The sequence below is a fragment of the Parasteatoda tepidariorum genome, chromosome 8, assembly GCF_043381705.1.
Source record: "Parasteatoda tepidariorum isolate YZ-2023 chromosome 8, CAS_Ptep_4.0, whole genome shotgun sequence".
Lineage (NCBI taxonomy): Eukaryota > Metazoa > Arthropoda > Arachnida > Araneae > Theridiidae > Parasteatoda > Parasteatoda tepidariorum.
The window spans coordinates 26,518,683-26,533,681 of record NC_092211.1 but is presented as its reverse complement, the minus strand read 5'-3'; the positions used below and the strand labels follow the sequence as shown (position 1 = coordinate 26,533,681).

Here is a 14,999-nt window from a genome sequence, read left to right as displayed (position 1 = left end):
AGCAGAGTGGCGCAGTGGAAGCGTGCTGGGCCCATAACCCAGAGGTCCGTGGATCGAAACCACGCTCTGCTAGAAATTTTTATTTTACGAAAAACTTACAATATCACTTCTAAATTAATTTTATTTATAAAATTAAGAATATTTAAATTCGAAAAAAAAGATAAACATTTTTTTCCAATAATTATTCAAAAATATAGTTAGACGTTTATTTTCATCCATTCTGTAAAAATTATATTATTTTTTTATGCTAATGCTAACTTGAATAACCTATTTTTCTCTCTTATTTGAGTAAGAAACTCATTAGTTTCTGAGCATAATGGTTATACAGGATGATAGGAATTAATAAAATAGGCAAGTCATGATTCTAACTGTTTTTTTTTCTTTCTTCTTGATGACTTATTCTTACAAAAACATTTCTTAAAAAGCTTTGTTTTAAACAATATATTTTTCCAAAATAGTACTATAAAAATTAGGATCTATTCTAGGACCCTTATTGTTTATTATATTCATCAATGACTTTTGTCAACTCCAACTTTTTGGTAAGATAATAACATATGCTGTTGATTCTGTAATTTTGTATTCTTGCACTGATTTAAATCAACTAATTTTTCAAATTGAATCTGATTTACGCGTAATTTCAAAATGGTTTACCGTAAATGACTTAAATTTAAATCTAAATAAAACTAAATATATTTATTTCAGTTTAAGAAAATCAGAATTTAACTTGAATTTAAAATTTCACTCTCTCTCCTGTAAAAGTACTAATTAAAATTGTCAATGCTATATTCTACAATCTGTAAATAATATCAAATATTTAGGACTATATATGGATTCTAATTTGAAATGGAAAACACATATTAACAATTTAGTTAAAAAATTGCGTTTTGTTTTAATAAAATTTTATCACCTTAAGAATAAAATTCATTTTAATTTTGCGAAAGCACTCTATTACTCCTGGTTTTATTCTTTAATTAATTATGGTGCAATAATATATGGCGGTGAATATACAACTAATTGACTTCCTTTAATCTCAGTTCAGAATAAATGCTTCAAGATTATTAATTCTCTAAATATAAATAATTCAAGTATAACTACTGCCAATATATATACAAGAATTAACCTATTACCATTTCGCCATAATGTATTTTTTCGTATTTTACTTTATTTACACAACAATAAATTAATATGCAAATTAAAAACTAATGTGTCTGAAAGGAGACCTACTGAAATATATGAGATTCCCCACTTTACAATAGAAATTTCACGAAAACAGTTTTTTTACTTAGCACCTAAATTATATAATAAATTACAATTTCAGTTGCAAAACATCAAAATATATTCTTCTTTTAAGCGTGCTTTATTTCAATTCGTGATGAACATTGACGACTTAGATCTCTATTTTTCACTTTAAAGGAAGCATTTGATTTTTTATACCAGTCTTGTGCCAATCCAAATGAATTTCTAATGTTACCTTTGTTATTTTTTAATATAGTTTCATGTATTTTTTTTCTTCCTATTATTACAGTGTTCAACAATATATGATGTCTTATGATGAGCAAAAGAATTTATAATTGTAATATCCCCCCCCCCCTTTTTTATTTATTTTTATTTCTATTTTAAATTTATTGTATTACTTTTCTTTGTCGCCTGGACAGGATTTTCCTCTTGACGACGAATATATATTCTTTGTATTTATTTGCTTGTTTTTGTTCCCAAAAAAGTTATATTTGTTTGTATAAAAAAAAAAAAAAGCGAAATTTTTTTGTAAGAAATTTTAAGTGCAATGATAACAAATTTTTTAAATGATTAAACCCAAATACTAATTTTTATGTCTTATGACAAATGAATACATTGAATTTATTCTTTAAAAAAATTGAATTTTAAATATATTTATTTTTTAGAAAAAATTTCAATAACTGTGTTCAATAAGAATGATACACACACTGCATTTTTTTAATTATAAATTTACACTTTATAATTAAATGTATTTATCAAACTAAATGAAATGTTCACAAATTAATTAAGTTTTTAATTATTGATTTAAGGTAAATGAAAACAAAATATTTTTCTTTATTTTGTTGGTACTCCTATACAAACTCATGTTTTAGCAATGGGGAAAATGTCTTCCATAGCTCCCTACTTCAACCTGATTGTTAATAACAGAATGTATGTACAGTACAGAATCCGTTATCCGGAAATCAGAAAACCGGAAAACCAAAAAACAGGAACGAAATTCGATAAATTTTCCCGCTATTTAAAAAAAAAAAAAAAAAATTTCCTCATAAGATTTTAGGATTTTTCTTCTTTTTTTTTAAAGATGTTTACCTTACCATCATTTTAGAAATAATCATTAGTGTATTACTTCATCGTTTTTTCTCCTTTTTAAGATTATTTCTAAATATTTTTCTATTTTTAGTTGGGTTCAAGAATAAAAAAACGGCTTTTTGTAGCGATTCAGAAAACCGGAAAAATCAGTTATCCGGAATAACGATGGTCCCGATCGTTCCAGATAATCGGCTCCCAACTGTAATTCAGAAATTCCGTGTTTTATTATATAACTACTTTGTTAAAAATAATAGTGCAGATATTTTTAAAGAAATTAAATGAAAATACTCATATTATTTTACACATAACGCATTTATTGTTATTTCCAAAGATTTAATATTACTTAATTATTAATAAAAAATGTTCAAAAAATTTTAAAAACTAAAGAAAAAAAATTCAATTTTCACTTTTTTGTAACATTGGAATTATTAGATTGTTTTTAGTTTCCAAAAAGAGAAAAAAAAAAGAAAAAGGGTAATTAGCTGTAAAAGAATTAAGAAGTGTTGCCTGATTACCGTTTGAAATTGTATAACATTATATAACAGTAAAATATTATACTTATTTGTCTGTAATCACTACGTAAGAGTACTATTGTTTGCTGATTCTTAAAAACAGAAAAAAACCATATAATATCATATGGGTCATTCTCACAAAAACAGTCATTTTCATGTCCCCAGTATATTTTATGTTTGTTTTACAACTTACGAAAAAAAATTTTCAGGGAAAGTGTCCTTCAGAATGCAAGCTAACAAAAGAATAAAAATAAAATTATCAATTTTTATTTTTTATTTATTTTAGGTAATTAAAATATACCAATATGTCATTCCCTCACTTGTCCCCACTGCTGATTTAAAAAAAAAAATTTTTTTTTTCTGAAGTAAAAAAAATAAATTTACAAATTCGTGTTTTTTATTTCAGAATATAGAAATATAGAATTCAGAAAATAAATTTTAAGTTTAATTTCTGATAAAAATATTACCACAGCACTATTTTAAACTTTGTCCCCAGCGTTTCGCGTCATTCCCTCACAACAATGTTTTTATCGTCTGCAAACTTCTTAGAATAAAAATATTTTAATAAAAACTTCAGAAGTTAACAACTGACATCATAGAACAAAATTCCAGTATGTTTCCATTTTCAACTTAAAGAAGCTTTGCTGTAAAATAAATTTTAATGAATCAAACCAGGTAAAATTTTTTACATTTGTCATTCCCTCATGTCGTTTTTTAAAATAAAATAAAATACAAATTCATCGAAAAAGTGGATAATTATATTTTGCTTTCTTGTATGAATATAATTGTATGTGATTGATTTCAGAAATCAATTAGGCCTAACTGTTATTTTGAAATTTTATTGAATTTGTCATTCCCTCACTATCATTCCCTCACTAATGTATAAAGTGAGGGAATGATTCAAGATGAGTATATTGTTAAATTTTGCTTTAGTTTGTTCTTGGTTTTTCTTTTTTTAATAAAAATAGAATTAAAAATTGCGGAATATATTGTATTAAGTCTAATTCTAAAGTCTAGCCCATTCTTAATTTAACTTTATTTAAAATATAATATTGATGAAGTTATCATATTCCTAAAAATATTTTTGAATGAAAAATTTAATTAACCTGATTAATTTCTATTAAAATTATATGTTATAACTTATAAATTATATGCTATATAAATATATGTTACTTTTGTTGGAGAACTTACAGTTATAATTTTATAATTTGATGAATTTTATTTAAGTGCCAAATTTAAGTTTATTCGTGAATTCTACACAGCATGAAATAAGACAGCAGTTATAATGCAACTATGATCTTGAATTAATTAGTTTAGGCATTTTAATAAATACAGAATGACTGTTTTAAGAACAATCTAAGAAATATTAGAATCTATTTTCCAGATAGCTTAACTATGGATAGCTTAACGAAAGAAGAAGCTCGTTTAAAGAAATAAGAATATGATCGAAAAAGAAGAGAACGAATGAAGTCAAATTCCTCTTTAATTTTAAAACAGAAAGAACGAATTAAATACCTGGAAAAAAAGGAAAGAGGACGAGTGAAACCTGCTTCACAAATGACTAGTCGTAACTTAAGAGTGAAAAGGAAACAATGGAAGAAAAACTCCAACAAAGTGGATTATGAGTACAAGTGAAGTAAAACATGTTCATATGCTAAGTGATGGGCCATCAGCCCAATATAGAAACAGAAAAATGTTTCATCTGATATCCCAACATATAAAACAGCTTACTCCTGGTATTCTAAACTTTACTTGGAACTATAATGAATCCGGACATGGAAAAGGAGCTCCCGACGGAATTGGAGCTGTTATGAAAAGAACAGCAGATCGGAGAGTGGCAGAAGGAAAAGATGTGCATAATTACGAAACACTTGTTTCTGTATTAAAAGAAAATTGCTCAGTAACTTTATTTGAAGTTTCAATTGAGGATATAAAAAAATGTGATAAATTAATTGAGGTAAAAATTAAACCATTCACTGGCACAATGAAAGTTCACCAAGTTGCATACAGTGCAAGGAATAACATATTGAATTTTCGCTCTCTTTCGTGTTTTGCATGTGATGCATCAATTTTGTGTGAACATTATAATTTGGGAACTTATAAAATAGGCAGGGTTCAAACAGAGATCAGAAGAAGAAATCCAAGGAGTATCCAAGGAGTCCAAAATTTAAAATCTTTGCGCAAAAAATAACCAGACAGTTTTTTTTTTAAAATCAAAAAGCAGTAACTATAAAGAACTTTCAAAAATATATATTTTGCATAAGATATTTTTTTCTAGCCCTTTTGAAATAAAATTTTACTTTGTCAAACTTCATCAAGAAAAATAAGGTATCACTTTCACACATAAATACATTTTCCAGCTTCAAATATTTTAATAAATCTTGTTAAAGTACGTAGTACAGATGTTAAAGATTAACATAAAAACCTACCAATCTTATATTTTTAAATTTGAATACATAGAATCTAAGGCATTTTATACAAAGAGAAAAAAACAGTAAATCATTAATTAAGTTTGTTTGTAACATGTAAAATTAAAATACCGCAGAAGTAAAGATCTTACATTCAAAAAATGTAACAATTGATGTAATGGCTCCCACAAATGCAGGAAAATAAAAATGGCCCTTTCCAAAAGACATACATAAATACACAAACACAGACATAAAAAAAAATTCTACCACCCATTCCATGTGACAATCGTGCCAGCCAATTTTATTTCCCAAACCTGTAAAAACTATTAAATATATAAAACTAAATTATAATAAATAATAGATATACTTAATATGTTATCATTTTCAAACTTGAGGTAGCTGTAACTGAGAGAAAAACATGTATTGAAATAAAATATCATTCCCTCACTATCAATGTCATTCCCTCACTTTTCAAATAGTGAAATTAATTAATTAATTTAAATATTAAGTATAATTTAAAGGATATATATTTTCTTTATGATGCCATTACATATTTCTATTAATAAAAAAAGTTTCAGAGCTTTTTATTCATTTTATTTTTTTGGGATTTTATGAACCGAAAAATGACAGTTTTTGTGAGAATGACCCATATACAGAGGATACTGTTCTTCTTTATAGATGAAACAATATTACAGGGGATATTGTTTCATCTACAACATATAGATAGCGCTACTGAGGCAAACTCTTATCATTTTACTGAACACAAATATTCCATTGTGCCATCTGGGGAAATTGTTTAAAACTAAACTAATAAAGAAACAGTATACATTTAAAATATGATATTCTCTAAAAAAAAAAAATATTTTTAATGTAGACAATATTAATTAGAAACACTCAGCAGTTTTTTAAAACCAAGAAATAGTTTGGAAAAATTAATTATTATTATTTGATTAATTATTATTATTTTTAGACTTAAAATTTCGAAAAATTTTGATAGTGTCACAGGTCTAACCAATATTTCATCCAGTCATCGTGAAGCAAAACACACGGAAAGTAATTGTGAGGAAATTTCCAATAACAGTCCAATAACTCAATTCTATATTAATTAATTTTAACTCTTAATTAATTCTGATGTTCATAAGAAAATTTTTAGTACTTTGCATTATTTAATTAATTTGTATTTAGAAAATATTTCCTAAATACAATTGAAAAAGTTATATTTTTTAATATCTATTATAAAATTAAATTTTGCACTTCTTTTAACATTTTTCAGTTTTTCTGAATTTTTTTCTTCTTTTTCTCCATGAAGCTTTCGGAATTTTTTTAAATTTAATATATAAATATTGCTAAAAATTGCGATTTCATCATCAATGACTTGGGTTCATAAATGAAATATATTGGAAAAGTTTTTTTTCGTGATAGTTTTCGAAAGTTTTTTTTCGTGAATTCGAAATACGCTTAATTTAATTTTCACAAATTAATTGATGATGGATATTTTTATTATTTGGCACTATCTTTCGATACATGTAAAATAATAGGGAATGAAAACTAAATTGTTTTATTAAAATATATATAATAATCAGAAAAGGGCAAAACAAAATTGGTTAGGTACTTAATATTGCTTTAAGTGTTAGTGCAAAAAGCAGGATGGCGTTAGATCTTTTAGTAAGTTTGTGTTTTATTCAAATTGAATTGGACACTATAAATTCTCTTTTTATGTTGCAGAATACATAAGTTTTTGTACCTTGCAAGGTATATTACAATATAAAGTTCTAAAACTGCATACATTAGTTGAATTCAGCGAAATCTTAAAATTCGTTAGGAAGTAATCGCTCGGTAAGCCTGACGATAATTTCTGGCAAAATATATTATAATTATTTTTGTGTGCTGCCATCTCTTAAGAAAATTATAATAAAAAATTTATACATTAGCACTGTTATTAAAACTTTTATTTTTGTTTCTCCTCTTTTGATTGTTGATTAATTTCCATTGGAAAGTTACAATCCAAATTCGCCACTTAAATATTTGCTTAGCATCTTTTCATGATTTGTAGTTCTATTAAATTAGTCATCAAACTCGCGAAAGGGGGATAAAATTGATGCTTAGAATAAATTCGTTTTCTATTATCTTTTCTTCAGAAAAAGAATCAACAAGAAAATATGTCGCAACTATTAATTAAGTACCAAAAGGCAGGACTGCATCAGTGGCAAATGACTGAGTGAATTAGCAAATCCTAGTTTTGTAGTAATCCTGCTTCGGACTAAAGTGAGTTAAAAAGCAACAAAAACTGCAAAATATTACTAAATTCAAATGTGCTGCCATCTATTGATAAAAATTATTAGCTTGTATGCTTAATTTTACTATTTGGAAAAGTTTTTGTTTTTGAGATATAAAAAAAAAAAAAATAATAATTTGGGGGTTGAAAAAAGCAAATAAATAAATAAGTACATAAATAAGTTCATAAATAAATAAAAATTATAAGTATAATACAAATAAATTTATTTGTTATAAAACAATAAAGCAGGCTAAGTATTACGATTTTATTCAAATAAAATTTTTTTTTACTATGATTATTGTAACGCAAAATAAAATTTTCAAAAGATAATCACAACTAAAAGGTAACGATAGTCGTTGTTCGTTATCGATCTCTAAGTTAGATATTTCTAAATAAAAATCTGCTGTTATTTGAAGCTTGGGTCTCAAAGGAATAGTATATCTATTAAAAGAAAAATTGCTTATCTTCCAAAACAAATAAGAAAGTGCTCAGATTTTTCATCATTTATTTTTATGGATACAAACTTCCTGTTAACAATTTTTCTTTTAAGTGTGGGATATTTTTCAGTGATCATCGTTTCTTGCCAAATCTGAAAGTTCCGCCAAAACCATATTTAGGTTCAGACTTGTACGTATGGCCATCCACTCGTGCGATACCTCGTCCATATGAAACTCCGAGGTCCAGACTCATGTCTTTCTTTTTGCTTTCCCAGACTCGAGTACCGACTCCAGCATTGTAACCCAAATTGAAGTTTTTCGCATTATTTCCACCACCTGCTGCTTGCAAGCTGTATTGAGGCTATATATTTAAAAATAATAAAATATGTTTGAATACCATAAATGCACTGTCACACATTTTTCATTCCAAAATTATGATAAAATACCCGGAAGCAGTCTGTCCGTTCGATTAACCGTAAATTTTACGGTAAAGAAAATTTTGGCAATTTTTTTTACGATTAACAATCAACATTTACGGTTTTGAAACCGTTTAAAAGTAATATGGTTATAAAACAATGAATACAAAACTACATGTTTTTTTTAAACCATTTACAACTAGCATGGTTTTAAAAAAATAAAAAAATTAACCGGACATAGGAGCTAGGTTTTTGGTTAGGTAATGGGCATTGGAGAGCAAAGAACGCGAAAAGGACTCCAGTTTTGTCGGTCATGATGTTTGACAGATTACAGAACGAGACTGGTTTTTGTTAGAAATTGGTTGTACATGTATTTTAAATGTGGCGCAATAAATTAATATAATATTTAATTGTCTTTCTTATTTTTCCAATTGCAGTACATCAAATTTTTAATAAAATTATTGGTGATTTTGCTAGTCTAGATCCAGATCTCTCGCCCGATTCTCTGACAAGTATTTCCCATCTCGCTTTTTGAATCAAAATAAAATAATTAAATTCTTAATAAAGAAATATGTTTCCTTAACGTTTTCAACGTTTATAGTAGTTCTTCAAAGTATTCATTTTGAAGCAAACCATAATTCGGAATATTTTATTCATTTTCAGCTTATGTATATACGCCAGAAATAAATTCATAACTAAACTAGATGCAGCACAAGGACTGCAAATTTAACAGTCGGACATTAAACTTAATTTAAGATTATTAATGATATGAAACGATGAAAAATCTTCATTCCTAATTAAATATGTTAAGCATAGTCTTTTACAGGCTACGTTCAAAATCAACTTAAACATTATTTATAAAGTTGGGGTTCCGCCGAAAGAAAGTTGATTATTTAGGGTTCCGTAGTCGAAAAAAAAATTGAAGGAAATACTTCGCAATAAAGATTTTATGTTAAACTTTTGCTTTCAAAAAATTATCTTTAGGTAATATGCTTGAAAAAGAGTCAAAATTCCCGTACCTAGCAAACTAAAGAAAAATGAAAGAATTTTATCATTTTACCGTTTTAGAAAAGTTAATTAAATTGTAAGTACAACTTGTGGTTATAAAATTATTAGTACAACAGTTAGTATTTGACGAGAGCAACTAAATTTACATGAACTCTGCGTATAAAGTAGTGCTTTATTTTTATAAAAGACTGTCAAATACTGTAAAATCATACGTTAATGCCTTGAAAAAAAAATCGTGAATTTTTTTTTACGGACAAACAATTTCTGAAATACGTCTGTTTTTTGAGATTTAAATTAGTGAACTACTTATATTATAAATTATATTTGTTAATATTTAGACAGACAATATATATAATGCTACTTTACCTCTCCTACTTTAGGTTCTGGATTCTTATCATCGCATATAACTGAAAAGAAATAGAAAATTATAAACACGAACAAAACAATATAGTTGTATAACAATTATTCACAAAGCACTTAGATAATATTTCGCGTATCTTTAATTCTAAGTGAGGAAATCTCATTAGTTGAATTTCGTCGTGGGACTGATGATTACTACCACTTTTTAAGTACATATATATAGTTTTCAGCATAAAGGAGAGTATAAACTACTTTAACTTATTGGTGTCCTTTTAATACAGGGCAGAATTAAGGTCACCACCAATCGTAGGGCGACTAAATATAAAAAAAATGGCAATTAAAAATTGTTTTGCTAATCTCCACTTGAGGTACATTTATGCCGAAAATGCACCCTACGTGCTTAAAAATACTTTCAATTTCTCACATTATTTATATCACTGGAAAGTTGTACTCATTCCCGGAAGAGTCCCGGTGGCTCAGGGGATTGAGCATTTGCCTTCCAATGAGATGACCAAGTTTCGAATCCCAGCCCTGGCTGGTTGATTCGAATTCTGCACCCGACCACGGGCAAGAAGCTCCATGCCGTCGGGCTAATCGTGGGATGTTTTCGAGGTATTCTATTCCATGTAACGTAAATGCGGATTAGTTCCATCAAAAAGTCCTTCTCAAGGGCTTGTCTCAATGTTTGATGCAGGAGTTCTCTTGTCTTCTGGGTTTAAAATTACAAGACTACGGTGTTGAATATTGATAGTCGTAAACTCAGAAACGGGTCGGCTGTTCAACGGCTGTTATAAAATCAAATCAAATCATTCCTGGAACGTTCAGTTTATTTTAAGTTGCTTCAAAATATCAAGGAACTATAAATGTGTTTATCAAAAGTTTTACGTGATATAAAGCTAATTTCATCTTACTTTTTTTTTAAATTTATGATCGTTAGTATTTAAATTTTTTTTTTATTATGATCATTCATCATTAATTTCGTCATTATGATTGCAATTATTTTAAATTTATTTTGCAAATGAAAAATTTTATGTTTGTTAATAAATATAAATTTTATGTTGCATTATTGGTTCAAAAACTCAAACCTTAAGTTATATTAGTTAAAAATGTTATTGAAAATTTGTAAATTTTACATAAATCTATTTGAAGAGGTCATGAAAATTTTTCCTCTTTTTAGAAATGAACCCTGAAGCAATTACCATATTTTGAGAAATGTTTTACATTAATGAGATAAATATTTTTTTACTAATTCATAATTTTTAATTTTAGAAATGTGGCTACTAAAAAATGCCACTAGTGGCTATTAAAAATATTTTTACTTCTAGCCTTAACAAAATTTCCTAATTTTGCCTTATGTATTTCAATTACTTGGTATGTATGGTTTTTCTCTCAATAGCTTATATCTAAAAATTAACTACGGTTCAGTCAGTGAAAAAAAGGACAGAAATAATCTTAGAGTATAATTTTATTATTTATTATTTTTGTTTGTTTGAAAAGAGCACAATATTTATTATGACCTGCATGTACAACTTTTAAATTAATAAATAATGTTTGAAATTGCGTACTTTTGTTACAAATACTATGCATATATTTTGAAAATAAAAGTTTACCATTACAATATATTTACTATTCGAAACATTTAATTCTAAAAAGTAAATTAGGGCCCTACGAGCTTGGGTTTTGTGAATATACTATACACAATTTTTTAAAAAAAAATTTAAAATAATATTGAGTTCATCAACAAATAATTTCATAAAATTTTTCACATTAATGCATAAAATGTAAGGTTATATTTGGTTTATTTTCCGGAAATCGTGAAAACATGTAGGTATGAAATCATGATAACGTAGGTATTTACATCTAATTAATTTCAAGCAGTTATTAATTTACAAAGCACAAGTGCAGCTGAAAAATTTGCACTTTTATTTTAACATTGCAATATATCGTAAAGAAATGGCGATATTACACGAAATGTCGTCAATTTAACTAGTTTACTTCAACTTTTACTTAAATCAATAATTTTACTTTTATTTTTTTATATAAAAATTAATTTTATTAACACTCACGATAATATTTACTTGATAATTAAAGTTGTCATTAATATTCACAATAATAGCAAATTCGATATTTATCATAGCTGATAATGATCGTGATAATATCATATATGATAATCATGGATATAAATTATTTTCACGGTATTATGGTTTCTGATATTTGTCTTAATTGGTAATGATCGTTATCTATAATATTTTCATCATTATCGTATTCGATATTTATTGTAAGTAGTCAAGTTGTATCACGATATATTTCAGTTAAGTATTGTCATTGCAACGTCTAAATGATAACAATACTAATTGATTAGAATCGCCTTGCTATTGGGCTAACCGTGTGAGGTTTTAATTGGTTTTCCTCTCCATGCAGCGTAAATGCGGGTTAGTTCCATCAAAAAGTCCTCCACGAAGGCTAGTTTGTTCTAATGCTTTATCTAGAAATTCCCTTGTCTTCTGGGTTGGGTACAAAATTACAAGGTTACGGAGTTGAACTCCAGAATCAGGTCGACTTTTCAACGTCGGTCATAAGATAAAAATAAAATATTTTAATTAAATCTTTTAGATTGAATTATTGTTAACGAAAATTTTTAATGACATAAAACAATAAATTATAGAAAATATAAATATTGTTTAAAAAATAAAGCATTATTTAAAAGCAACTTACCTTGCAAGATTAGAACAGATGCAAAGAACAGAATAGCACTGAAAGTTTTCATGATGATCTTCTAGTCGAAATGTTATTAATTTGTTGAAATTATTCGTTTTTGTGTGATTTTTATATGAAAGTGAAACCCTATTTTATGTCATGAGACTCATTGTTTATTTTTATTCTAAAACAATAGGGGAATTTTCAGTTTCTGAACTACGAACAATGACTGTAACCGGGATTTTCCTTTTCAGTAAGAGTGAAAAATTATGTCGTTATTGCAGCGAATTCGATTTTTCTTCTTAATGTCCTTGAATTCCAGGTGAAAATTATAGTTAAATTTATTATTACCATCTCATCAACGTTAACTGCCAGAAGTAACAGTTATGATTCTCGTCTTTATTATGTAGTGGTGCATTAAATAAAAAACCACGGTAATATTTCATACATTTTGCAGTTAAATATCGTTTTTGCTTGTTTTAGTATTTACATATTCAATTTACAATGCGAAAAAAAATATATAAAGAATACTTTGATTTATTTTTAATTTAATAATTAGATTTTCAAGTTTTAGGACTCAATCTTAATGGTTCGAAATGACGACTTCAAATATGCTCATTAGTTAGTGCAGACGATATTTTAATCGAAATCAGACACAAAAACATACTTTTTCTGAATAAATGTTTTTTTTCCACCCCCGAAATATAGGGGGTAGCCGTAATCTGGGTATTTAATCAGCTAATTCTGCAGTATTTAATTAGATAATTTACACTGTTTATTGCTCAATTGATTAAAATTAACATGCATTTCTAAAATTTGGTTTGATGCATTTTTACCAAGTAATATTTGTATTTATAATTGATGAAACATTCATTTTCATTTACATCCATTTTTTCTTTAAAATTTAACTTTCTTGTTTAATTTGTAGTGGATGAGTAACTTTTGTTTAATTTAGATCAGTTATAATTTTTATTTATTAAAGCAATTGTCATAAATTTCTGATCCTGAATATTTTTCCATACATATTTCCATTCAGTTTTCAATTGATATCACAATTCCATGTAAAAATATTCTTTTTAAAATAGTAATTTTCTATATATATTATATGAAATCTATTAAATGCTATTAAATGTTCATGAGAAATTTTTAATTTAGAAATTTTTTTTTATATAACTGTCTTTTTTTTATTAACTATGTATTTATGTTTATTGTATATATATTGTGCATGTACTGCTTCTTGCAAATAAACTTCTTGTGCTATAAAATTTGTTTTCATTGCAATGCTTCAACTTAATTCATATTAACTACTATTCTTATTTCTTGATAAAAATAAATCTTCAAAGGAAAAATTTTGATTAAATAATAACTTATGAAATGTGTTATTGCTCACATTTATTTATAATATAATGTAAACTGTAGAATTAACATAAAAAGGCATTTAAAAACAATACATAAAAAGACATTTAAAAACAATACATAAAAAGACATTTAAAAACAATACGTAAAAAGACATTTAAAAACAATACATAAAAAGACATTTAAAAACAATACATAAAAAGACATTTAAAAACAAAATAATTAGTAAAATTTGTAGTATTGCCCATATTAAAAACTCATAATGCTGAGGATTTAAAAAAAAAAAGCAGTAAAAGAAATAATTTATTTAAACATATTCTAATAGCAGATTGCCCTACTCCCCTCCAAACAAGTTCTCATCACCCTGGAACAAGTTCTGTTCCCTTTCGCTCCTTACGGTTGCTTTTCCTGCAGTGCTCGAACATCCCACAGCAGGTTTTCCTTCTTCTCCCCTATATATTCTTTGGCATTAGCTTGGATGAAAGAGGGGTGCAAAGTTTGGACCCCTTTTAGTTTTAGCTAGTACTTAAGTTAATTTTACGTTTTGCGTACTTCGACATATCTCGAGTACTTATTAATCGAATTGAAAGACTTTTGCACACAATTATAAAATTCTTTTCTCCAAAAATAATTCCAGAAATAAATGTTTATAAAAACTTTTTTAAAATTGTTTTATTTAATAATAGTCGAAAAAATTTTGAATTGTAAGGTATAAATATTTTTGCATCATCTTAAAGAATTTAATTTTACACGGCAAAATACAAAATTTAAGCGAAAACAGTCAAATAGTTCTTGAGAAAAAATACGACTTTTTGTCTAATGCTTGATAGAAGAAGAAGTGAAACATACATAAAGTGATAGGTTGACACTTCTTATAGTTATGTAGTTATAATAACAGTGAAAAGAAAGTACGAAAGAAAGAAAAGAAAACATGAGCACCATTCTTGTTGATTATGTAAAATAACCACCTGGCTTCACATTTTCGAGTGCCCCTTACCTAACATTATTACTTTTCGATAACTTTATGGTTATGAATTTGATTTATAAGAAGGGGAAAAGATAATTTTAACCGTTTAAATTCTCCTTGGGGCTAGGGAAAAGAAAAGTTCTAAAACATGAGCAGTTGTATCAAATAAGCTTTCAGGGGAGAATTTCCCCTTAAATTTATAAAAAAAATCTTTAAAAAATATTATTATTATTTTCTT

General features: G+C 26.6%; 1 protein-coding gene and 1 non-coding gene across 2 annotated transcripts; one reads left to right on the top strand and one right to left on the bottom strand.

Annotated features, from left to right (window-relative positions):
• Nucleotides 1-72, top strand: TRNAM-CAU (transfer RNA methionine (anticodon CAU)). Its single transcript has one exon. It is a non-coding gene; the product is annotated as a tRNA-Met (tRNA).
• Nucleotides 73-8,008: 7,936 nt separating this feature from the next.
• On the bottom strand, nucleotides 8,009-12,615 carry LOC107450444 (uncharacterized). The gene is made up of 3 exons (XM_016066229.3): nucleotides 12,457-12,615; nucleotides 9,748-9,788; nucleotides 8,009-8,318 (listed from the first exon to the last, which is right to left on the bottom strand). Exons 1-3 carry the CDS (start codon nucleotides 12,506-12,508, stop codon nucleotides 8,091-8,093), a joined length of 321 nt encoding a protein of 106 aa, XP_015921715.1. The 5' UTR covers nucleotides 12,509-12,615; the 3' UTR covers nucleotides 8,009-8,090.
• Between the last annotated feature and the right edge of the window lie 2,384 nt (nucleotides 12,616-14,999).